The following is a 25,284-nucleotide window of genomic DNA, read 5'->3' as shown; positions in this document are numbered from 1 at the left end:
CATGGCCTGTAAGGCTCTGTACCATCTGGTTCCTGCTTCACCTCCCCTTGCTTACTTTAGTCTAATTACACTGGCCTTTTGCTGCAAATTCTCTGCTTTCCCCTAACACCGCCCCCCGCCCCCCGGCTGCCACCCCCAACTGAGAAATGGAGTCTCACTCCCTACCTTTGTTCTGGGATAATTTGCCAAGGTTCGTTCCCAGAGCCTTAACACGTGCTCCTCCCTGGAACACCCAGAATCCTCTCCCCACACTCCTCCCTGGCTCTGTCCTTTCCATCCTTCAGCCTAAATGCTCTTCACAGAGGCCCTTCTGGACCACCTCAACTAAAGTGAAAGATACCAAGGTGGGACCCGTAGCAATCCTTTATTTCCTTCTTAACACAGACATAAATAAAAGAAGTAAATAAGCATCATAATTTAATTAATCTTATCTTCATTTCTAGAGCAGTGGTTGGCAAACTGTGGCCCACAGGCTGGCCACATCCCTTTTTAAATGGTTTTATTGGAACACAGCCACACCCACTGATTTATGTATTGTCCACTGCTACTTCTGACTTGGCAGAGTTATGCAATTGCTATAAACACCATGTGCCCCACCAAGCCTAAATATTTACCATTTGGCCCTTTAAGAAGTTGTTTCCTGGCTGCACGGAGAGCGGTCTATGGCTCTCTCATCCCTAGATCACCAATACCTCATACAGCTAATTTGTTGAAGGAACTGAAGGGCTTTGAGGCCCGGCTATAAGCCCTTCTTTACTGGGAGGCTCTTTTTTATTGGGGCAGGTCTAGATCAGGGCTGGGCCAGCTCCCTTCACTGTCTCCAGAGTCTAAGGGATCCCAAGTGAAAGCCCTGGAGGAAATGCACCAGAACCCAGGGGTCTCGAGTCCAAGGTCAGTCCAAGGAGGCCAAACCTTTTCCTCACCCCTTCTGCTCAGTTTCAGAAGAGGGCAGGGGGTAGGTTAGGGCCCTCTACCACCCTTTCAGGGGGATACTGCTCTGGCCAACCCCCAGGCAAGGATGCAACTACTTTCAGGGGGAAAACGGGTCCTCTGCTTCTCTGTCCTCCCCAACAAGCATGGGCTGGGCTAGACCCTGGGAACAGCCATGTAGGAGTGTGGGGAGAAAGCCTCTCTGGTTCAGAAGCTCCTCCCCAGCAAGGAGATGGGTATGGCGACAAGCTATGCCCCACACGTGCCACTTCCTGCTTAAAATGGACACGGCAAGGGATGGGGGAGGCATCAGCTTGTGTGTGAGTGCGTGTCTGGGGGCCACTAGGCTGTATGTGCGCACATGTACAGGGAAGATGCAGGCTCTGTGAATCTGCCAGGGCGCCCAGGATGAGCTGCGGACTTTTGCCACTGACGCCATGAGTCGCCACGTGGCCCTCTGCTCAGAACACACTACACACCTTTTCCTTTTAATCTGTTATCATCTATCAGGCCCAGGCCCAGAAGAGAAAACATTCCCTTTTTCCTCCCTCCCTCCCCAGGACAAAGGCCCTGATCTCAGGCAGGTTCCATGGGTTTGTGGAGGACAGCCTCTAGGGACGAGCTGAGAACTTTAAGCGTGCGAAAGAGCCAGGTTCCAGCAGTCCGAGGTTCTGGAGGGCTTCCAGCAGCTGTTCCCGTGCATTTCCAATAAACGTATTCTCCAGGAAGGCAGGCAGGCCTCCCACACCATCCCGCAGGGTGTACAGGGGCACCCGTACCAGGCCCAGAACCTGGGAAAGGAAGGAGACATGAGACTCTGGGAACGCAGGGAGCTCGTCCCAGCCAGATCTTTCTAGATCAGAGGTCTCATCCCTTTATCAGTCCAGCAGGACCAGGCCTGAGGACGCACACCTCTGTGGCCCTAGAGGGCCCAGGTCTTTGCAGACAAATGACCCAGGTCATGCTCTCCAGCTCCGCAAAAGCTAACCCTTCCCACATCACAGAAGTGGCTCCTGCCTCCGGGATGCACCCTGGGCCCTACGGCAGTAGTCCTCAAAATGCCGCATCAGCACCATTTAGGAACTTTTGAAACACGCAATTCTCAGGTCCTTCTACCCCTCCCCCACTGAGTCGGCAATTCTGGGAGTGGGGCCAGTAATCAGTTTTAATAAGCCTCCCAGATGATTCCTATACCCGCCAAAATTTGAGAACCATCGCCATACACAATGTCCCCCTCTACCCTCGCCTAAGTGCCAGGGTTTTCCCTCAAAACATCAGGCCACTTCTACGCAAGAAAAACAGGGGCCTAAGGTGCAACGCCTGCCACTATCAAGGGGGACTAGAAGAGTGACTTGGATGGGTGTGTTCTACAAAGACAACTGTAGAGGCTTGTGAAGTGGGGAGGGGGTTCGATCTTTGCAAGGAGACCAGGTTGGCTGCAACTAGTCACCCAGACCCCAACTACACGAGGAAACTGTGGGACAGGCCTTCGGGAGCTGGAGGACGCGGGGTGGGGACCTGGGCTGGCCCCACCTCCAGCCCGTGGTCCCGGGCGCGCGGCGCGCCCATCTCCACCGCAGTCAGCTGCTCCAGGGTCAGGCACTTGGCGTAGAAGTGCGCCACGACGCGCGGCCGGGACCCGGCGTGCGAGCTGCGGTAATCGGCACGCTCCACGCGGAAGGCGGCCGCGGCCTCGCCCAGTTCCTCGCCTAGCTCGCGGTTCAGCCCGTCCTCCAGGCTGCAGTCCCGCAAGTCCACGAAGCCGCCGGGGAAGCCCAGGCGCCCATCAAAGCGCATCTGCATCTGCGGGAGAGGGAAGCGGTGATGGCCGGGGGCGCCCAAGGCGGCGTGGCCGCGGGGCGGGGGCGGGCGGTGGCCGGGCGCGCCCCTTCCTCACCAGCACTGCGTAGCGCAGCGGGATGCGGCCGAAGAGCAACCCCGGGTCCGGCGCGTAGAGCAGCGCGTGGCACGCGTGCCGCCAGCCCGGCCCCAGCTGCAAGGCCTCCGCCAGCTCCAGCCTGCGCATCCCGGCCATGACCGGACCTCCCCGCTCGGCTGTCCAGGGGGCCGACGTGGGTAGCGGGCGGGACGGCCAGGACCAATCCCTGCAGGGCCCGGCGGCCAGGACCAATCCCTGCAGGGCTTGGGGCGGGGCGCGGCCGTGGTCCCGGGCGGCAGCCAATCAGCGGGGCGCGGTGGCGGGTAATCGGCCCCGGGAAGCCTAGGGCCAAGTGGGACTCGGGGGAAGTGGACCTTGGCACGGGCAAGGCTGCAGGCGTGGCCAGGTCCTGGACGCGGCGGGAGACCGTTAATAGTGCTGACGTCACAGTCTAGCTCCAGGGGACTTCCCCAGCCGGTTGGGAGAGCTGGGTCGTGCGAAGAGGTTTGCAGGCTGAGTAGAGTTTAATTATCTAATTAGGGACGCATCCTGGGAGCCACACCTAGTTGGTCTGGATGGTACACAAAGCCCGGGGCCTGGGGTGGGGTAAGGGTTAGCAGAGTTGGCTTCCGAGCCGCAGCCTTCCCTGGGTGGTGGGGACAGAGGAGCGATGGGTGTTAGAGCCATCCTGAGGGTGACACTGCGGGAACTCAGTAGCTGATTGAGTGTCGGGGGGACTTTGCCAGGATGACATCAGGGTGGATGGCGCTGTCACTTTCTGGGATGGGGATTATAGGAGGGGGGTGAGCAACAATAGTGTAGTTCTGAAATTGGGGGTGGCAATAGGTGGTGGATAGGATGGACAGACCCACGAGATTTTCCAGGAAAGAGTAAGGGAGGAAAGGGCTGTGGGTGAAACCCTGTAGGCACAGGAAGGAGAGCAAGGGTCAGAGGTAGAAGAAGTGCCCAAGGCTTTCTAGACTTTACTCTCACATACGCTCAGACCACTGAGCTGTGAAGGAAGGTGGGGAACCGCGCACCCCCAGGGCAGGGGGCTCCTCAGGACCTGATGCTGAATGAGGAACAGGGGTTCAGAATCCCTTGCCCCAGGCCTCCCCACCTTTTCTCAGGCCCTGCACTCTGTGCAGGGCATCTCTCCTCAAGAGTCAGTATTTATTACACAGAAGAAGGGAGGAGGCAGCTTCTCGAGAGGGGCTGGGCTTGGAGTCACAGCCTGTTAGTAACAGTACGTGATGCGAAAGAGCCCAAGTACCCACCCAGACACAGGCTGGCGACCTTAGCAAGGCAGTCAGTTCTCTCAGAGCCCAGTCTCTCATCTGTTAAGTGCAGAGTATTCCAACCTATTAAGGATGTTAGAGATTTAAAGCACTTAGAACAGTGCCAGGCACAGCAAATGTAGCTATCTGTGGAGCCAAGGGTGGGGTAGAGTCTTATGTTAAAGGCCCCCTGGCTGGAACTGAGCCACCAGGCCTCAGAATGGGGCAGGGAGGGGAGGTGGGTGGAGTGAGACGTTCCTGGCATCATCTTTCCTAGCTTAGTCTTCTGAGTAACGTGGCAGAGATGGTATCTACTGACATCAGGCAACTGGATTGAGGTGATGAGCCTGTAGGTGCGACACACTCATTCCCCTTTTAGAGTTCTAGGAGGCCTCGAAATGGCCCTGGTTAAACGATTAAACCTTGCAAAAAGCTCATAAAAACTGCCAATTCCAGAATGTAAATTGGTGCAGCCACTGTGGAAAACAGTATGGAGGTTTCTCAAAAAACTGAAAATAGAGCTGCCATATGACCCAGCAATTCCACTCCTGGGTATATATCCGAAAAACAAACAAAAATAAAACAACAAAAAACAGAAACACTAATTCAAAAAGGTACATGCACCCTAATGTTTGTGGCAGCATTACAATTGCCAAGACATGGAAGCAACCTGAACGTCCATTGACAAATGGGTGTGGTATACAATGCGATACTATTCAGCCATAAAAAAGAATGAAATTTAGCCATTTGCAGCAACCTGGGTGGACTTCGAGGATACTGTGTTAAGTGAAATAAGTCAGACAGCAAAAGACAAATACTGTATGATATCACTTACATGTGGAATCTAAAAGATACAACAAACTAGTGAATACAACAAAAAAGAAGCAGGTATAGAGAACAAACTTGTGGTTACCAGTGGAGAGAGGGAACGGGGGAGGGGCAGTATAGGGGCAGGGGATTAAGAGGTACAAAATATTAGGTACAAAATACCTACAAGGATAACATTGAACAACACGGGGGATATAGCAAATATTTTATAATAACTATAAATGGAGTACAACCTTTAAAAATTATGAATCACTACATTGTACACCTGTAATTTATATAATATTATATATCAACTATACCTCAATAAAAAAATAATAAAAGAAAAAAGACCTGCCACTTCCAGGGTTCCACCCCAGACCAATCGAATCAGAATCTCTGGCAGTGGTGCTTAACTGTAAGTGGTTTTTATATGTGTTTCAGGTGACTCTAATAAGGAACCAGGGCTGAGAACAGTGCCCTAACCCTTACCCCTAACACTCCAAAGGGTTTCTTGGTTTCTCTCCTAGAAGGGTTTCCTTGAAGGATTTAGAGTCAAACATGCACTTTCCAGAGCTTCTGGCTGTTGTATTTTTCTTTTATGGTTGCTTGAGGAGACTTTTAAAGATGGATTCAGCTAAGGCAATGTGAAAAACTATGAAAGCAAGGCAACAGCTCTACAAGAAAATGACTGGAGACCAGAGCTTTTTCAGGATGAATGAATATGGAAGCCCTCAAGACCCTCCAATCTTGCCTCCCCTTCCAAACTGCTCTCTGCCTCTGCCGGGGGAGCCCAGCCTCTTACCCTCTGCTATTCCACCTCCTGAGACAGACTGCCTAGCAGTCGGGGCTGAAGGTAGAGAGCTGAGCCATGTGCCTCCAGAGATGCTGCAAGTTCAAAACCAAAAATAGCTCAGTGTTCAGCCTCAGAGGTTGCTAGGGAACATATTATTTATAAGCTAATGAGGCAAGGATTTAAGCATTTATCCTTTTTATATGGGCTCTACTTCAGGGTAACCAAATAGTTGAGGAGGGGAGGTTTTTCTTTCTACAGAGAATTCCAGTTATTCAGAGAAGAAAGATGGAGCCAATCAAAACTTTGCTTTTTTAAAAAACTTTAAAGAATTAAGAGATCCTAGGAAATGATCATCAATGGCTGCTAACATCACTAAAATGATGGAAGAATGCACCACCTATGAAATATTCTTGCCAAAAAATTGAATTTGAATCTAACCACCATATTATAAGAAATACAAAAGAACATCTTTTTCAAATAGCAGGAAGAAGCTAGAATGTTCCAGGTGGTAGTGGATTAGAGTTGGAGACATCAGTAAGAATTTTAGTTTAGATACAGATGGTTACAAACAGAAACATTTTTGGATAAGTGTATATTCAAGGGTTATTTCGTACACATATAAATTTCATTGCTCTGTCATCTGGGAGGGCCTAGAAGCAGCGATTCCCCAGGAGCAACAAGCACACCCAGTGCCCAGATCTTGGTTTCTGTTACCATTTCCCAATAAAAGGAACCAAGACTCCTTGGAGAAGTGCTGATTCAGGCACTGGGGCAGGAAATATACACAGTGGGTACATGATGAGCCTGGAGCATCTTGTGATGCCAGAAAATAAGGAAGTGCACCGAAAATCCAAAAATCAATAATGAAAAAAAACCACCCATATCGATGGGAGTTTGTCAAAGGGATAAGGACACAGGAACCAACTCAAGAGCTAAAGAGCTCCCTACAGCTAAAACTGAAACAGTCTGGGCAAGAAAATAAAGCAGTATTAGATTATAACCTAAAGGATGAAATAAATCTCTATGGGTCTATACTGATCTAAATCATGAATAAGTACATAAATGGGGGAAAAGAAGATCTCCCATGCGGAAGTAGTTGAAATAATTGATATAGGAGAGCTGTCCCCTGAAGATGGTGAAGTGTAACTGTCGACTCCTTCAGCGTGGGCTGCTGGGAACAGCCACTTCTTTCCAAAGGGGGCATAATGGAAGGGGGTAGGGGTGGGGCCTCTGCCAGGTGATCCAGGGCAGCATCAACAGTGGTAAGTCCTGTGGGTGGTATGCACTCGTGCTATGATGGTAATTATAGGGGTGACTGTGTGAACTGTCTGGGGTCTCTGTACTGTCTTCACAATTTTTCTGTAAATCTAATACTTCTAAAAAATAAAGTTTATTTTTAAAAAAATCAGGACGATGCTGTCTAGACTGAAGGAAACTTTACGAAAGAAATGAACTGGTTTCTTCAATAAATGAATTACATGGGGAACGGAGATGGGGGTAGAATCTATACTTTAAAAGAGATTGAGGAGACATCTAGTGAAGGGATTACTTGTATCCTAATCTGAAGAAACAAAGAAAGTGGGGGAGATGTGAATACTGAGCGGATATTTGATATATAGGAATTATTGATCATGCTTAAAATGTGATAGTAGTATTGTGGCTTTTTACAAAAAAGAGTCTTTATGTTTTATAGATACATGCTGAAATATTTATGAATGATAAAAAATTAGCCAGTGAGGGGGTAATGGGTGATACTATAAATAAAATTGGCTACGAACTGATCATTTCTGAAGCTGAGTGACAGTTCCCTAACAAGGGTTTATTATATTATTCTCTTTAATATAATTTGATGTTTTTCATAGTAAAACGTTAAAAATAAAAAGCACTTTGACTTCTCATGAAGTTAAAGGTAAAGGTTATAATTTACAGTTGAATAAAGCTTTGCATTTCACAAAACCCTTTCATAGATAGGATCCCTTTTGGTCCAGGAGAGGGAGAGAGAGGTGAAGGTCTGGTCTCACTTTTTAGGCAAAAGAGGACTGCAACCAGCATCTCCCATCTGTCAGGAAATTTTACATCATCCCACTTAATTCTCATAAAATTTCCCAGGTGTTTCAAATGCAGAGCCAAGATTAAGAACCACTGATTTTGAAGAGTATAGAAATGGGGGAGGGAGGGAGGGAGAGGAGGTGCTACCCTCAGAGAGCTGCCAGCTAGAGCCTGTTGGTGTTTATCCAAAAGGACCTACTGAAAGTGTTAGATGCTGCTGTTACTATTATTTTTCAGGCGTTCGCATACCTGCAATCACATCCAGCAGCCTTCAAGGAGGTGGCATTCTACAGAAGTCAGCCCTCTTCTTGGTTATTTGCAGGTGCAGCATCAAAAATATCCATTGGCTGTGTTGTCTGGAGCTCATCAGGTGGATCCATTTCACTAGGAAGACAGAACTTTTCAGACACCTCCAGTCCATACCTGGACCTCTCCCCCTGAATACCCCACAAATGCCTCAAGTCCAGCACACCCAGGAATGAGCTCAGTATTTCTCCCCCACCTGCGTCTCCTGTAACCCCACCTCTGTATGCCCACCGCCTGCCCAGCGGCCCCTGGCTGGAAACCTAGGAGCCTCACCAACACCCTCCTCCTTTACCCACCCCAGGCAGCCCTCGCCCCTCAGTTCCCTCTCATCGTCTCCACGCTCCATGCCCTGACTCATCAGATGAAGGTCGGGCTTCATCTTTGCTCACCTGGACTAACCTCCTAACTGCCTTGCTGTCCTGCCTGTCTCACCCTTTTCAAACCTGCCCTTCACAAGGTCTCAAGTTACAGCTTAAAGTCACGCCCTCTTCAGGTGCTTCGCATTTCTAAGGGATTCTTGCAGAGCAAACTCAACAGCTCACATGTGAACTTCACCTTCTGTATTAGTGATCTGTTGCTGAAACATACTGTAAAATGTAGTGACTTAATAAACACTTCATATCTCACAGTGGCTGAGGGTCAGGGACAGGGATCAGCAAGGGCTGCAGTCAAATGAAGGCCTGACTAGGGCTGGAGAATTTGCTTCCCGGGTGGCTCACTGTCATGACAGGAAGTTAGTGCTGGTGGCAGAAGCCTCAGTTTCATGCCATATAGATCTCTCCATGGGGTTGCTTGAGTGTCCTCATGACACAGTGGCCGGCTTCTTTCAGAGTGAGGGGCCCAAGGGAAAGCAAGATGGGATCCATGTCTTTTATGACCTAGTTTTCAAAAGTCATACATGACTGCTACAGGATTCTCCTGGCCATAAGGCCACCCCTGATGCCACGTGAGAGGGAGTTGCACAGAGCAGGATACCTACCAGAGGTGAGGACCACTGGGGCCATCTCAGAAGCCGGCCACACACCTTCCTCTCAAACCTGCCGTGGTCACCCTTACACTTGAACCACCAGCACAAAAAGATGGCACATTCCTGGAACCCACAAGGCTTTGCGTTCTTCATGTCTGTAAGATCTTTGTCTCCTTCTTTCTTGCCTGAAATATTTTCCCCAGCATTATTGAGGTATAATTGACAAATAAAAACTGTATATATTTAATTGATATACATATACATTGTGAAATTACCACAATCAAGCTAATTAACATATCTATCACCACACATTTTATGTGTGTGGTGAGAACACTTAAGCTTTACTTTCTTAGCAAATTTCAAGTATACAATAATACAGTACTATTAACTCTAGTCACTATGTACATAAAATCTCCAGAACTTATTCATTCCATATAACTGAAACACTGTACCCTTTAACCAACTGTCCCTGTAAGTTTCCTGCTCCTGAGTGATCACTCAGCCAGAACAAGTTCAATGGCCAAACTCAGAGTCTGAGGGTAAGGAAATACTCTCTTCCCATGATATTGGGAAGAGCTACGAAGTTAAAAGGGAGCAGTCAGTGTCCAGGGAGGGGTGAATTGGAACCAAAAATTCAATCTTTCAGAGAAGGAAAAAGCATAATATTTTGGAAAAAAATGTTCTAGCTGTTGAAAGTTTTTCTCCCAACTAAACTTACAAATCTACTTTGCAAATACTCTGTAGGAGTCAAGCTCTCCGTTCTGCATAAATGTTAACAATTCTGGTACTCCTAATGAGTATTTATGAATATATTATTTCATAATGTATATTTGTTGGACTGAATTTCCTTCTGGAGTTAGGGGAGAACTGAGCGTCCTGAGGGCACTGGGGATGCTGCTTACTCCGGGATCACACAGGTGGGTTCATGAATGTGAAGTGGGTTGAGGCCTGGTTGGGGGATGCAGCTGGTCCTCAGCACAGCTCGGTTGCCTTTTCAGAGCTGCTTTCTTCATGGCCTCTCAGCCGACTGTGAGCAAATTTTTAATCAGATGCTGGCTGAAAATGGCTAAAAGTGTTTACTTTTGGGGTGTGTTTGCATGTTACTACTAGAATCTTAGCTGCCTAAGGAAGTCTTCAGGGATGAATCTCCAATGATGGGAGATCAGGCAGTCTGACAATAAATAATTCCTCCTCCAAAGTTGAGAGCATCTTAACAGCGTTTAAAGCATACCCACACATTACGCCGAACCCCATGAGCAATTTCCTGAGATTCAACATATGAGATAATTTGCTTATTTTTTATGGCTATCTTCAGACAAAGGCAGGTAACTGAGACTCAGAGGAAATGACTTGCCCTAGTTCACACAGTAAATGGCAACAGTGGGGCCAGAATCCAAGTCATCTGGGAGCAAGTTCAGTTTGTTTTCCTTACACGAAGGAAGATCATTTTATTTATTTATTTATTTTTGAACAATCTCCTTCATAACTGTAATAGGATTAATATTTTATTTATTTATTTTTACATCTTTATTGGAGTATAATTGCTTTACAATGATGTGTTACTTTCTGCTTTATAACAAAGTGAATCAGTTATACATATACATATGTTCCCATATCTCTTCCCTCTTGCGTCTCCCTCCCTCCCACCCTCCCTATCCCACCCCTCCAGGCGGCCACAAGCACAGAGCTGATCTCCCTGTGCTATGCAGCTGCTTCCCACTAGCTATCTACCTTACGTTTGGTAGTGTATATATGTCCATGACTCTCTCTCTCGCTTTGTCAGAGCTTGCCCTTCCCCCTCCCCATATCCTCAAGTCCATTCTCTAGTAGGTCTGTATCTTTATTCCTGTCTTACCCCTAGATTCTTCATGACATTTTTTTTTCTTAAATTCCATATATATGTGTTAGCATACGGTATTTGTCTTCTCTTTCTGACTTACTTCACTCTGTATGACAGACTCTAGGTCTATCCACCTCATTACAAATAGCTCAATTTCATTTCTTTTTATGGCTGAGTAATATTCCATTGTATATATGTGCCACATCTTCTTTATCCATTCATCCGATGATGGACACTTAGGGTGTTTCCATCTCTGGGCTATTGTAAATAGAGCTGCAATGAACATTTTGATACATGACTCTTTTTGAATTATGGTTTTCTCAGGGTATATGCCCAGTAGTGGGATTGCTGGATCATATGGTAGTTCTATTTGTAGTTTTTTAAGGAACCTCCATACTGTTTTCCATAGTGGCTGTATCAATTTACATTCCCACAAGAAGAGCAAGAGTGTTCCCTTTTCTCCGCACCCTCTCCAGCATTTATTGTTTCTAGATTTTTTGATGATGGCCATTCTGACTGCTGTGAGATGATATCTCATTGTAGTTTTGATTTGCATTTCTCTAATGATTAATGATGTTGAGCATTCTTTCATGTGTTTGTTAGCAGTCTGTATATCTTCTTTGGAGAAATGTCTATTTAGGTCTTCTGCCCATTTTTGGATTGGGTTGTTTGTTTTTTTGTTATTGAGCTGCATGAGCTGCTTATAAATTTTGGAGATTAATCCGTTGTCAGTTGCTTCATTTGTAAATATTTTCTCCCATTCTGACGGTTGTCTTTTGGTCTTGTTTATGGTTTCCTTTTCTGTGCAAAAGCTTTGAAGTTTCATTAGGTCCCATTTGTTTATTTTTATTTCCATTTCTCTAGGAGGTGGGTCAGAAAGGATCTTGCTGTGATTTATGTCATAGAGTGTTCTGCCTATGTTTTCCTCTAAGAGTTTGATAGTTTCTGGCCTTACATTTAGGTCTTTAATCCATTTTGAGCTTATTTTTGTGTATGGTGTCAGGGAGTGATCTAATCTCATACTTTTACATGTAACTGTCCAGTTTTCCCAGCACCACTTATTGAAGAGGCTGTCCTTTCTCCACTGTACATTCCTGCCTCCTTTATCAAAGATAAGGTGACCATACGTGCGTGGGTTTATCTCTGGGCTTTCAATCCTGTTCCATTGATCCATCTTTCTGTTTTTGTGCCAGTACCACCCCTCTTGATTACTGTAGCTTTGTATTATAGTTTGAAGTCAGGGAGCCTGATTCCTCCAGCTCCGTTTTTCGCTCTCAAGATTGCTTTGGATATTCGGGGTCTTTTGTGTTTCCATACAAATTATGAAACTTTTTGTTCTAATTCTGTGAAAAATGCCAGTGGTAGTTTGATAGGGATTGCACTGAATCTGTAGATTGCTTTGGGTAGTAGAGTCATTTTCACAGTGTTGATTCTTCCAATCCAAAACATGGTATATCTCTCCATCTATTTGTATCATCTTTAATTTCTTTCATCAGTGTCTTATAATTTTCTGCATAGAGGTCTTTTGTCTCCTTAGGTAGGTTTATTCCTAGATATTTTATTCTTTTTGTTGCAATGGTAAATGTTAGTGTTTTCTTGATTTCACTTTCAGATTTTTCATTATTAGTGTATAGGAATGCCAGAGATTTCTGTGCATTAATTTTGTATCCTGCTACTTTACCAAATTCATTGATTAGCAGTTTTCTGGTAGCATCTTTAGGATTCTCTATGTATAGTATCATGTCCTCTGCAAACAGTGACAGCTTTACTTCTTCTTTTCCAATTTGGATTCCTTTTATTTCCTTTTGTTCTCTGATTGCTATGGCTAAAACTTCCAAAGCTATGTTGAATAAGAGTGGTGAGAGTGGGCAACCTTGTCTTGTTCCTGATCTTAGTGGAAATGTTTTCAGTTTTTCACCATTGACGATGAGGTTGGCTGTGGGTTTGTCATATATGGCCTTTATTATGTTGAGGAAAATTCCCTCTATGCCTACTTTCTGGAGGGTTTTTATCATAAATGGGTATTGAATTTTGTTGAAAGCTTTCTCTGCATCTATTGAGATGAGCATATGGTTTTTCTCCTTCAGTTTGTTGATGTGGTGTATCACGTTGATTGATTTGTATATATTGAAGAATCCTTGCATTCCTGGAATAAACACCACTTGATCATGGTGTATGATCCTTTTAATGTGCTGTTGGATTCTGTTTGCTTGTATTTTGTTGAGGATTTTTGCATCTATGTTCATCAGTGATATTAGCCTGTAGTGTTCTTTGTGACATCTTTGTCTGGTTTTGGTGTCAGGGTGATGGTGGCCTCGTAGAATGAGTTTTGTTCCTCCCTCTGCTATATTTTGTGATAGTTTGAGAAGGAAAGGTAGTAACTCTTCTCTAAATGTTTGATAGAATTCATCTGTGAAGCCATCTGGTCCTGGGCTTTTGTTTGTTGGAAGATTTTTAATCAGAGTTTCAATTTCAGTGCTTGTGATTGATCTGTTCATATTTTCTATTTCTTCCTGATTCAGTCTTGGCAGGTTGTGCATTTCTAAGAATTGTCCATTTCTTCCAGGTTGTCCATTTTATTGGCATAGAGTTGCTTGTAATAAACTCTCATGATCCTTTGTATTTCTGCAGTGTCAGTTGGTACTCTCCTTTTTCTTTTCTATTGATTTGAGTCTTCTCCCTTTTTTCTTGATGAGTCTGGCTAATGGTTTATCAATTTTGTTTATCTTCTCAAAGAACCACCTTTTATTTTTATTGATCTTTGCTATTTTTTCCTTCATTTCTTTTTCATTTATTTCTGATCTGATTTTTATGATTTCTTTCCTTCTGCTAACTTTGGGGGTTTTTTGTTCTTCCTTCTCTAATTGCTTTAGGTGCAAGGTAAGGTTGTTTCTTCGTGATGTTTCCTGATTCTTAAGGTAGGATTGTATTGCTATAAACTTCCCTCTTTAGAACTGCTTTTGCTGCATCCCATGGGTTTGGGTTGTCATGTCTCCATTGTCATTTGTTTCCAGGTATTTTTTAATTTCCTCTTTGATTTCTTCAGTGATCACTTCGTTATTAAGTAGTGTATTGTTTAGCCTCCATGTGTTTGTATTTTTTACAAATCTTTTCCTGTAATTGATATCTAGTTTCATGGCATTGTGGTCAGAGAAGATACTTGATACAATTTCAATTTTCTTAAATTTACCAAGGCTTGATTTGTGACCCAAGATAGGATCTATCATGGAGAATGTTCCATGAACACTTGAGAAAAATATGTATTCTGTTGTTTTTGGATGGAATGTCCTATGGAAGGTCATTTTAAAACACTCTTTGCTGTGTGTCAACCCCTGCCCCTCCCCCGGTCCCCTCTCTCTGTCTCTGTCTCACCCCTTTTCCTTCTTTTCCTCATTTTTCATTGTTTCTCCTTTATCATCTTGGTGGCCTGGCCCCCTTCCCTTCTGACACAGTAGTTAACACACATGATGATAACACACCCATCATCTTGAAAGAGGAGTGGGGTATTTCCACCCCCCTCCCCTTGAGTTACTGTCTGATTTGTCTGCCCCCTTTATCCCGATCCCATATAATGGACCTAGAGCTTTCACTCTGGTCTCAGCCCCAAATACATTAAATAATTAACTCCATCACTCTCCTTTGTGTGCCTTATCTCTGCAGCACCCAAAATAGCTCGTGGCATTTCCTCTGCATAAATAGAAAGCAGAAAGGTCAGTCGGCATTTGTGAAATATATGTGTATTTTTTACAAAGCTGAAAGCTAGCAGCGCTTCTTTATTCCCTCATTCCTGTGCCGGATTCATAACAAGCAACTTCCTAGCTCTCCAATTCCTTAGCCAGTTTCCACTCACCATCTAGCAATTTGGTCAGTGATTAATACCCACACTGAGTTTGGCTGTGGGATAAAGCATTTTCCCAATGGTAAAATCAAAAAGGAATTTTCTAGTCATCTTAAATCCTGTTCTGCCGCTCCCATTAACCAACTAGAAGGTAAACACAGTGAATTTCTTTTATAAGACATGGAGCTCTGATCCAAGATGGTGTTTCTTTGTAGCTTTCCTTTCTTTGATGCCTGATACAGTGCACAGCATAAATCCTGGAGGATAAGGTGTTTTCCTTCTGCACCTGTCTTCCTAGCCATTGTAGGGAACCAGAATAGGCCACCTCCAAATATGCCACTTTGGCATGAGGATTATTTTGAGCTGAAAGTAGTTAAACAGTAGATGCAGGAAGAGCCCTCTGCCTTCCCACATTCTGCCTAAATCATACATTTCCCATGAGAAAAGCGCTCTCCCTAGACCAGGGAGAGGAGAACGTTTTGACCGCTGGAGATGGGGCACCAATGCTGAGATGAATCTGTACAAACAGACCTACTAACTCAACCCTTATCTTCCATTAGCTTCCCCGTGTGTCTCCTGGTCACTGCCCCACAATTTACCCCTCCTCAGAGCTCAAATCTCTTTTCCTTTGTTTTGTCACATCTCCACAAATTGATTACTGCTCTTTCATCAAAACAGTACATAAGCTGTCTGGCTTGTTTCTCTGGTGTTTTCACTTCTTTCTAGAAAGCATCCCCCTCACCTCCCCAACCCCGTCACATGCCATGTAAAAACATTAAGATCAAATAAAATGTGTATCCTTTTTCTCCTGCTGTCTGTTGTCAGTTTATTTTGTAGGCCCCAGCTACAGCACCTAAGAGGGTAGAGGAAGTCTTTTCTTCCCTCCAACATGTTCTTAAACCAAGGGTGTTGTTCCCTGGACATGTTTATTTGTTCGTGAAATATTTGAGAATCTAGCTATTTCCCCTTTTGACCCAGAAACTCACCCAAGTGTCAGGGAGGAAGAAATTTCCCCTCCGCCCTCTTGAGTTTTCGTGGCTAGACTAGTAATAAAATTAACACCAGACAGATTAACAGGAGAAAAAGAAACACATTTTAATTCATGTGCCTGAAGGTCCCATAGAAATGGGACTTAAGGAGTGGGGCAGCTTTTATACTTTTTAGACAAAGAAACAATACATTTGTGAGGAACTGACAGGACAAAGACACTTCATTTTGGGTGCCCAATTAGTGAAGAATCTAAACAGAGCTTGGGCTTGGGTAGTAAACTAAAAGAAGTGGTAAGGTTTGTTTATACAGGCTTCTCTACCATGTTCCCTACCTCTGGTGATAAAGGTGTCCTTCTTCCAGATGCAGGGAGGGAACCTTTCATATGAGATTTATTTCCTGCTTTTCAGGGAGACGCAGGAGGGTCAGAGTTTCCTTCTTGCATCAGCTGCTTCTCAAGCAACTTTAATTCAAATTCATCAATCTGTCGTGGTGGCATAATTTGGGGCTGCCCACCCTGAGCCCCGACACAAATATTCTGTTCTAACATGAAAACCATCAGCAAGGAGATTCAGAAACTTTTATTAACTTGGGTGCTACCCCTCTTCCAGATGTAGTTGAATCTGTTTGGTCATAAAAGGGCATGGGAGCTACAGGGAGCTCCTCCTGGTGGTGAGGGCTCTTCCTTGTTCACACGAGGGGCATGTCCGCATCTGTTCCCCTCAGCAGAGTGGTCACTTGCTCCATCCAGCCCGGGCTTCCCAGGGCAGACCTGGCTTTCAGTGTTCCCCCCTGGCAACAGCCACAGTTTCTGGATTTTGAGGTGAGCAATGTGCTCAAGTTCAGAATTCTGTTAAGTCTCAGATCCCACCTGCAGGGAAAGAGGGCAGAACGGGCATCTTTGGCTTTGGGAAGAGGCAGCATGAAGATCTATGGTGGCCCTTGTCCTGGGGTACAGAGGTTGAATCTCAGAGATGGAGTTTTGGGTGGAATAGAAAAAAATAGCTTTATTGCTTTGCCAGGCAAAGGGGGCCACAGCAGGCTAATGCCCTCAAAATTCTGTGTCCTGACCTGGAGGGGGTAGTGAAGAGTTTTACAGTAATGGTTCAAAGAGGGCGTGATCATCTCATGGACATTTTTCTGATTGGTTGGTGGGGAGGTAAGTGGGAGTCAGCATCATCAGCCTTCTGGTTCCAACCAGTCTGGGGTCTGTGTGCTTATGGGCAGCATACAGTTAACTTCTGCTACCTGGTGGGGGCTTCAGTGTCTGCAAAACAGCTCAAAGATATTGTTACTTGTATCTCTTGAGGGGGAACCAGGACCCTGCCCCAAGGTTGCACTGTTGTTTCTTGGCTGCCCCTCCCTTGTCTCTGTACCCCCTCCCTTCCCTGATTAGCAACTGTTTGAACCTGCCCTTTGGAACCCAGGGAAGGTCAGGGAGGCTGAATGAAGCCTATTTCCTGTAATCAAGAAATGAGGACACAGAAAGGCTTTCATGCCCAGGAGCCCCACAGGGTCCTACTCGGTTTCAGCCCCAACACCTCTTCATAGGGCACTGGAGTTGGAGGGAACACAGAACGGTGATGTTCACAAGCCCTTGATCATTGAAGTCATGGCTCACTTGGGTCCCCGTGATTCCTTGGGTTGCTGGGCAGAGGTGGGAATGAGGCTCAGAGCACAGCCACTAAGCACCCTTGTCCTTAAACTGACCCCACCAAGTTCCCTCAAGTTAGTCACACTCACCTTTTTCCTCTCGATCAGTACATTTTGAGAGTATTCACAGTGAGAAATCTGGAGTCTTTGGGTTCTTCCTCCCAATCCTCAAACCACCTTCAGAGATGTAAGCAGATGAATTAAGCCCCAACTAAGAGAAGACAAAGTTACTGCTCCAGTGAAGGGAGATGGGGAAGAGGGCAACAGAAGGAAGGGTCTGGAACAATGGTTCTGATTGTTGTCCTCACGCAGGCAGCGTCAACATCACCAGGCACTTGTTAGAATCGCAAATTCTCGGGCTTTGACCAGATCTTTTGAATCAGAATTGCTGGGGATGGGCTGGTAATCTTTTTTAATAAGTCTTCCAGGTGATTCTGATGCTCAAATTTGAGAAACACTTGCCTAAAAGACCGTGCATTGAACTGTGGGCACAGCCCCATCCATAATGGGCCAATAAGGCAACCAGCCCTTCTGTCTCAGTGTCCTCAATCTGAGGCAGGAGCAGAATAGTGAATCTCAGTGCTTCCTTGCACCAGATTCACCCAGGCAGCTTGGTAACGAAAGACAGGATTTGGTCCCTTATCTCCCCAGAGAAAGGGAGGAGATTGGGACTGGGTATTGATAAAGATTCTCTCTTTGACCAATCCTGGAAGCCCTCTTTTTTTTTTTTAAATATTTATTTATTTGGTTGTGCTGGGTCTTAGCTGTGGCATGTAGGCTCCTTAGTTGCAACACGTGGTTGCAGCAGGCGGGCTCCTTAGTTGTGGCATGCGAACTCTTAGTTGCGGCATGCATGTGGGATCTAGTTCCCTGACCAGAGATCGAACCCAGGCCCCCTGAATTGGGAGCGCAGAGTCTTACCCCGTGCGCCACCAGGGAGGTCCCTAGGAGCCCTCTTTTGACTACTTCTCAACCTTGGGCCCTGTCTTCAGCCTGGTAAGTCAGTTTAGGGAGAACCCCCCATCCCTGATGTCTGATTACCTGGTCTGCCTCCAGCAGGAACCCTGTTAGGTCAGTTTAGCAACAATTCCCCCTGCCTTGGATGTCTTCTCTTAGTAAACTTCTACCCTGGATCCCCACCAGTGCCCCCACCCCTCCTTGGCTGTAAATGCCCTGCTGTCTTTGCCGCATGAGGAGGTGAGTCTCACCTGTCTCCCTACTGCAATAGTCTTGGCACCTGGTCCTAAATAATGTCTTCCCTATGGGTGTAACAAGTGTCAGAGTAAATTTTCCTCTAACACATTTTCTTAAACGTGTGCATGTGTAAGAAGCTGCTCAAGCAGGTCTGATATAGCTCCCTGGTCAGAAACCCACATGCACTGTGGTTACAAGCATGGGCACTGGAGTCAGACAGACCTGGGTGAAACCTAAGCTCAGCTTCTTGGGACTGCATGACCTGACTGGTTACCTAACCCAAGCATCGTCAGCTGCAGAGTGGGCAATTTCTCTCTCCCTCTCTCTCTCTCTGGTGAAAAGATCAAATGAAGTAAGGTCTTTACAGTAGGAAGCACAGCACTGGTCCATAATAGGCAACAAACAAACCAAGTCTTAGCTGCTTTAAGTAATAATTATCCTTAGATGGATGTGCTACATTCGATAGGATACTTCTGGATAAGGACAGGGTAAAATAGGTGATTTGTTTTGTAACCACGGAAAGTATATTTATTATGAATAAAAGTCTTCAATACTCCATGGATGAGTCTGGGGGATAACTCACAGAAAGGAATCACTTTATCCTTACACATATGCCCTTCTTGCTTTTTAAGCATTCAAGGGCAAAAGTGGGTCAAAAGCAGGTCACCTGAGACAGGTACATCTGACCCATGGGCAGCAGCCCAGCATGGCCGAGGCTGGGATCCAACACCCTTCAGGGGCAGGTGCCCACAGACCGTGGAGACCAAGAGCAGTCGGGCGCTGAGCCTGTCCTCCAAGTGGAAACAGTGAAGAGCAGATGCTTCTCCCAGGCCAAGGTCAGGGTGGTCCAACCCCACTGGAAACCTCAAGGGCACACAAGTGGGAATGCTTTTCAGGAAGCCAAACTTGACCCATCTCACAGTATAGACCCAACAACACTAATTAGCCCAGGTTTACTACTCCCTAAAGGAGTCATTCCATTTGACAAGGGATTGAGAGTAGAGACAACAGCTCCAGCTCTGTACCCAGTTCCCAGAACAGATTCCAGCATACGTGCTGACGGATGCTCACAGGCATTTGTCCACTTGAAGTTGCTTGTTTCTGACATTTGCTTTGCGATGGTTCTGGAGAAGAGTGGCCCCTTCTCCGCTTGTGATCAGCAACTGCTCCTCAAAGTAGAGTCGCTGTTCAACCTCAGAACAGTCACTGGCTCGAGGCACGACTGTTTCCAGAGCTGCCCAGACCTCTGCCTTGCTGGCTCTCTGCTGCCTTGCTCTCTTGAGGTAACTGTAGACCTCCTCAAACACCTCCGCCCCCAGCTTCTGCACAGCTGATCTGCCAAGCAAGTTAGGAAAGAGTAAGAAGTGTTACATATTGAGATCACTTTAGAGAAAATGTACTGTCAGCCCTCCGTGTCACGGATGGTTGAATCTGGGGGTGCGGAACCCGAGGACACTGACGGCCGACTGCGCTGCCATTTTATACGAGGGAATTGAGCATCCGTGGATTTTGTTATCTGTGAGGGCGGGGGTGAGGAGAGTTTCCTGAAACCAATCCTCTGTGGATCCCAAGGAACAACTGAATTTTAAAAGCATTTAATACACAAATAACATTGTAACCCTGGGATTTAGAGAAAAACAAGACCTTGAACATTCAACAATATTCAACAAATACTTCTTGAATGTTTATTACATGACAATTACCCTTCTAAGAACTATGAATACAGCATTCAACAAGTGAGGCAAATTCCGGCCTTCATGGAGCTTACCTTCTAGGGCAGTGGCCCCCAACCTTTTTGGCACCAGGCACCGGTTTCTTGGAAGACAATTTTTCCACGGACGGGGGTGGGTGGGGATGGTCCAGGCAGTAATGCGAGCGATGGGGAGCGGCAGATGAAGCTTCGCTTGCTCGCCTGCCCGCCGCTCACCTCCTGCTGTGCGGCCTGGTTCCTAACAGGCTGCGGCCCGGGGGTTGGGGACCCCTGTTCTAGGGTAAAAAATAAACAGGTAACTAATGAGATGCATACATAATAAAATAGGTGGTGCTAAGTGCAATGAAGAAGAAAGCAGTGTGAGAGATGGAGAAGGTGGGTGGACAGGGCAGTCCTCTCTGAGGAGGGGTTGTTGAGAGAGACCCACAGGAAGTGAGCTAGTATTGGGGAGAAGAGGTGAGGGGACCTTGAGGCTAAAACTTGCAGGAGAAATATCCAGAAGGCGAGTGTGTCCGGAGTCAAGCAAACAAAGGGAAGAGGATGGTTGAGATAGGAAATCAGAAATAATGATAATGAGAACAATCAAATGATAATGAGAAGAGAGAGGCAGAGGAGGGGAGAAGAATAGTCCTATTACCCACCCGCTAGGCACTTTTCTACTCACTTACCCTTTACCACAGCTCTGTAAGGGAGGCATTTTTAAAAATCCCTATTTTACAGATGAAGAGACTGAGGCTTAAAGGCTTAAAGGTAATTTGGCCAAGTTCCCATGGCGACCAGTGCTCACTTCCATACTTGCCCCAGTCCTGGTCCATGTGGAGCCACAATCTGTGTTATAATCATATTGCCACACCTGGAATGTTTATTTTGCCTCTGTTTCCCCTCATCTCTAGCCAGGGTTGCAAACTAAAGGCTTATGGGCTAAGCTTGGCATGGGACATGTTTTTTTCCATCAGCACCATGTTCTATTTTCTCCTGTTTTATTCGTATTTTTTACACTTGAATGTGAAAATCTTCAGGCTGGGCCTGCCCTCCACACTCTCTATTTTCTGCCTCTTCTTCACTCACCTCCCTCACTCCTGACCATTTTATCCTAGGCTGCATCCACCTGCCTGACTCAAGGGCACTCGAGTGTCGAGAATTTTGTTTTACAGTTCACAATTGTTAATGGCTCCATACTGCTCCACCGAATCTGTGTGCCGACACTTTCCTAATCACTCCTCCACCACTCATTTAGTTTCTTTTCACAATAACACCGTATGGACACCCTTAGGAGCATAGCTTTTTCATTTAGGGGAATATTTTCTGGCATCAAACTTCTAGAAGTGGAGCTAATTACGTAAGTGTGTCCACCCTGTGAAAACTCATATATACAATTATGATTCATGCCTTTTTCTGTATATGTATTGAGTTTGATTAAAAAATAAAATATTTTGTGAGAACAGATTAGGTTGATGTGTATGCAGTCATCCCTCAGTATTGGCAGGGTATTGGTTCCAGGACTCCCTGCAGATAACAAAACCCATGGATGCTCAAGCCCCTTATATAAAATGGCATAGTATTTGCATATAACCTACCCACACATCATCTCTAGATTAGTTACAATACCTAATACAATGTAAATGCTATGTAAATAGATGTAAATACAATGTAAATGCTATGTAAATTGTTGCTGGTTTGCAGCAAATTCAAGTTTTGCTTTTTGGAACTTTCTGGAATTTTTTTTTCAAATATTTTTGATCCCCAGTTGAAGTCACGGTTGCAGAACCCATGCATACTAAGGGCCAAGTATAAATATTTTTATAACTTTAACTGTGAATAAATGTTTCTTTATTCTTCATTTCAATGGATTTGGTGAAAAGAAAAATCAGGTTGTTTTTTGTTTTCCAAAATTTTTAAAGCATTACTGCTAGACAGTAATGATGGTAATGTTGACAATAACATTGAAGGCATTAATCACAGACGGTTTCATTCATTTTTTATGCTTTTGTTGTACAGTAATATTCAACCTTGTAATCCCTAGAACACAAGGATCTGGGTTAGGTATTGTGGCAGATAAAAAGAAGAAGTAATTGATCCTGCTCTAGTTTAGAGGTTTGTAATTATAATGCAAGATATATGCATCTTAAGTTTTAACTAACATTTTTTTTTTTCGGTACACGGGCCTCTCACTGTTGTGGCCTCTCCCATTGCGGAGCACAGGCTCCGGACGCACACGCTCAGCGGCCATGGATCACAGGCCCAGCCACTCCATGGCATGTGGGATCTTCCCAGACCGGGGCACGAACCCGTGTCCCCTGCATCAGCAGGCGGACTCTCAACTACTGCGCCACCAGGGAAGCCCTTAACTATCATTGTTATAGTACTTCAGAACTTGCAAAATGCCTTTACATTTATTATCAAAAATGACCTTTGTGAACTAGACAATACATTGAACATTTATCTCCGTTTTACAGATGAGAATAAGTAGGCTGACTTTCACAAACTAACACAACCACTAGGTTGATAGAACTTGAACTCAAACACAGGTCTTGGAACTACAAGTGCTGGAGAGATAAGCAGCCCTAGGGCCCCACATCCTCCAGCTTGTGTAGGTTTCTAACTCTGCCAAGAGATTATCAGAACCAATCCCAGGATGCCTCACATCCCTAGTCTCAGCCACTTGCAGAAATCCAAGCTTTCCTTGCTGACATGTACCAAATCATGGTCAGATCCTACCACTTCCCTGCCTCACAGACTCATATAACATTAGGGTCTGATCTCTTCTCTACTCTCATTTATCAAGTCGTGTATAATCTGTCTCCTGCTTTCTTCCACCAACCTGCTCTGTCTTGTCCACAGTCTGTCTTAGCCACTAGGTTCCAATCACACCTACCTCCTTTCTGTTCCTTAAATACAACCCAAGTCTTATTCCCACCTCCAGGCCTTTGCACTAGCTGTATCCTCTTCCCTGAAATGCCTTTCCCTTTGATCTTCATATAACTGCCTCCTTCTTGCCATTCAGATCTCAGCTTACATATCTCCTTCTTGGAGAAACCATCCTTGACCACTGAGTCTAATGGATCCATCCAGTTATTCCACAGGATCACATTACCTGAACCATTTGCACAGCACTTATCACTCTCTGGTATTTTTCTTCTATCTTTTTGCATATATTTGTTTACTGTTACTCCCCTAATTACCCTACTCCCCTAATTAGCATACAGATTCCATAAAGGAGGGACTCAGTACCTAGAACAGGACCAGACATGCAGTAGGTGTTCAGGAAATACTTGGGGAATGAAGGAACAACCCAGACAGCCAATAATTATCGTCAAATAGTGTCTCATGAAAGTTTACTGTTGGGAAAATCAGGGAACACCTAGTGGAGGAGAAAGGGGCACTGTAACAACTGGAGGACTGTGGGTGGGAGCCAACCGTGGGAGCAGCGGGAGACCAGTGAGGCGGCCTGGCAGGTACGGAGGATGCGCGAAGAAGAGGGTGAGAACCACATGAACACAACATTAAAGAACCTTAGAATGTAATTATTAATATTAACCATTGATGATAAAGAAGCCCCAAAATGTTCCCTGAAAACATAAAAAATAACTAACAGTTCTTGAGTTTTCTCTGTGTGCCAGGTTCCATTCTGAGCATTGTCTCAGATCATCCTTTTAAATCCTCATAACAACAGTATGGATAGACATTATCATTATTCCCATTTTACAGATGGGATAGAGGAGGGTATTAAATAACTTGCCCACTGCCACCTAGCTTTGAAGTGGTGGAGCTGGAATGTGAGTCCTAGTATTTTCACTCCAGAACTCATTCTTTTCATCACTATGTTATGGACTTTGGATTCAGAGAGAACACAGTTGGATCCTGGCTCTCCCTTTCACTGGCTGTGTGATCTTGGACCAGTTACTTGACCTCTCTGAGCCTTGGGTTTTTCATATTTAAGTGGAGGTTACAGACACACACACACACACACAGACACACACAAACACACACACATTTTAGCAGAGTACCTGTCACCTACCAGGAACCAGATAGCCATTGTTTTTACTATCATGTACATTACTGTTGCTTTCCCAATGGTGAATTGCACGGTAATCCTATTTCAGTTTAACTGGAAGCTTCAAGTAATTTTGTAATTCTACTGCCAGTTAAGATACCATTTTAGGGAACTTCCCTGGTGGCACAGTGGTTAAGGCTCCGCACTCCCAATGCATGGGGTGGGAGTTTGACCCCTGGTCAGGGAACTAGATCCCACATGCATGCCACAACTAAGGAGCCTACGTGCCACAACTAAGGATCCCACCTGCCACAACTAAGGAGCCCGTCTACTGCAACCAAGACCTGGCGCAACGAACTAAATTAAAACAAAAAAAGATACTATCTTAAATATTTTTTATCTTTTCTAACTGAATTTGAAAAAAAATGACATAAAAAGTCTGGTGGCACAGTGGGAGTTTAAAAAAGAAGTAATTTTGTAGAAGTAATCATGAAAACCGAGTTTAGCAGAAAGCATTAAGAAACACAGATTATTCTTCAGACACAGTTTAAGGAAACTTGAAAATGGTTTTACAGAATATAAAAAATTCCTGCACATCACATATGTATGAGGTACTGCAGGAATAGAATGGCGCCATGAGCTTTCCCTTTAACACCTCTATCTTAATGATCACTGGTGCTAACAAGTACCAGGAAACTTTTTGAAAGATGGATTTTGTACCCCTTCTCTCCATGTCTAGTATTTCAAATGGCTGTCTCTGAATCTGGTGGGCAGAGACAGGACAGATCTCTGCACAGAGACAGACGACTGCATTTTCCATGCCTGGGTGACATGTGGCACCCCCAGATGGGAGGTGTGACTTTCAGGCCCTTTGTGAAAATGGTGTTGCCTTCTGTTCTGTGCCCTGGGCACAGATTCTTGTTTGTTGGGTACCCTGCTATAGCTAATCATTCCTGGAAGGGTTATTTTATTTGTGATCTAAACATCTGCTAGTAAATGTAGATGAATAAACTGTCTAAAAAGCAAAATCCATCTAGGTATAATTTATGAGACACATGT

At 45.2% G+C, this 25,284-nt stretch overlaps 1 protein-coding gene across 1 annotated transcript; it reads right to left on the bottom strand.

The window, feature by feature from the left end:
• Positions 1-356: 356 nt before the first annotated feature.
• On the bottom strand, positions 357-2,980 carry NUDT16 (nudix hydrolase 16). The gene is made up of 3 exons (XM_079923304.1): positions 2,828-2,980; positions 2,464-2,733; positions 357-1,721 (listed from the first exon to the last, which is right to left on the bottom strand). Exons 1-3 carry the CDS (start codon positions 2,963-2,965, stop codon positions 1,542-1,544), a joined length of 588 nt encoding a protein of 195 aa, XP_079779430.1. The 5' UTR covers positions 2,966-2,980; the 3' UTR covers positions 357-1,541.
• Positions 2,981-25,284: the final 22,304 nt, after the last annotated feature.

This window comes from Stenella coeruleoalba (genome assembly GCF_951394435.1).
Source record: "Stenella coeruleoalba genome assembly, chromosome: 5".
Lineage (NCBI taxonomy): Eukaryota > Metazoa > Chordata > Mammalia > Artiodactyla > Delphinidae > Stenella > Stenella coeruleoalba.
The sequence above is the reverse complement of the archived record's forward strand: the minus strand, read 5'-3'. Positions and strand labels throughout refer to the sequence as shown.

What these genes read in the sequence shown, in the direction of transcription:
- NUDT16 (XM_079923304.1), bottom strand. Translation starts at nt 2,965, where the DNA reads ATGGCCGGGATGCGCAGGCTGGAGCTGGCGGAGGCCTTGCAGCTGGGG. An exon ending in CGCTGCGCTACGCAGTGCTG is followed by an intron (nt 2,734 to 2,827) that starts GTGAGGAAGGGG and finishes CCTCTCCCGCAG; the next exon opens with ATGCAGATGCGCTTTGATGG. An exon ending in CCCGGGACCACGGGCTGGAG is followed by an intron (nt 1,722 to 2,463) that starts GTGGGGCCAGCC and finishes TTCCTTTCCCAG; the next exon opens with GTTCTGGGCCTGGTACGGGT.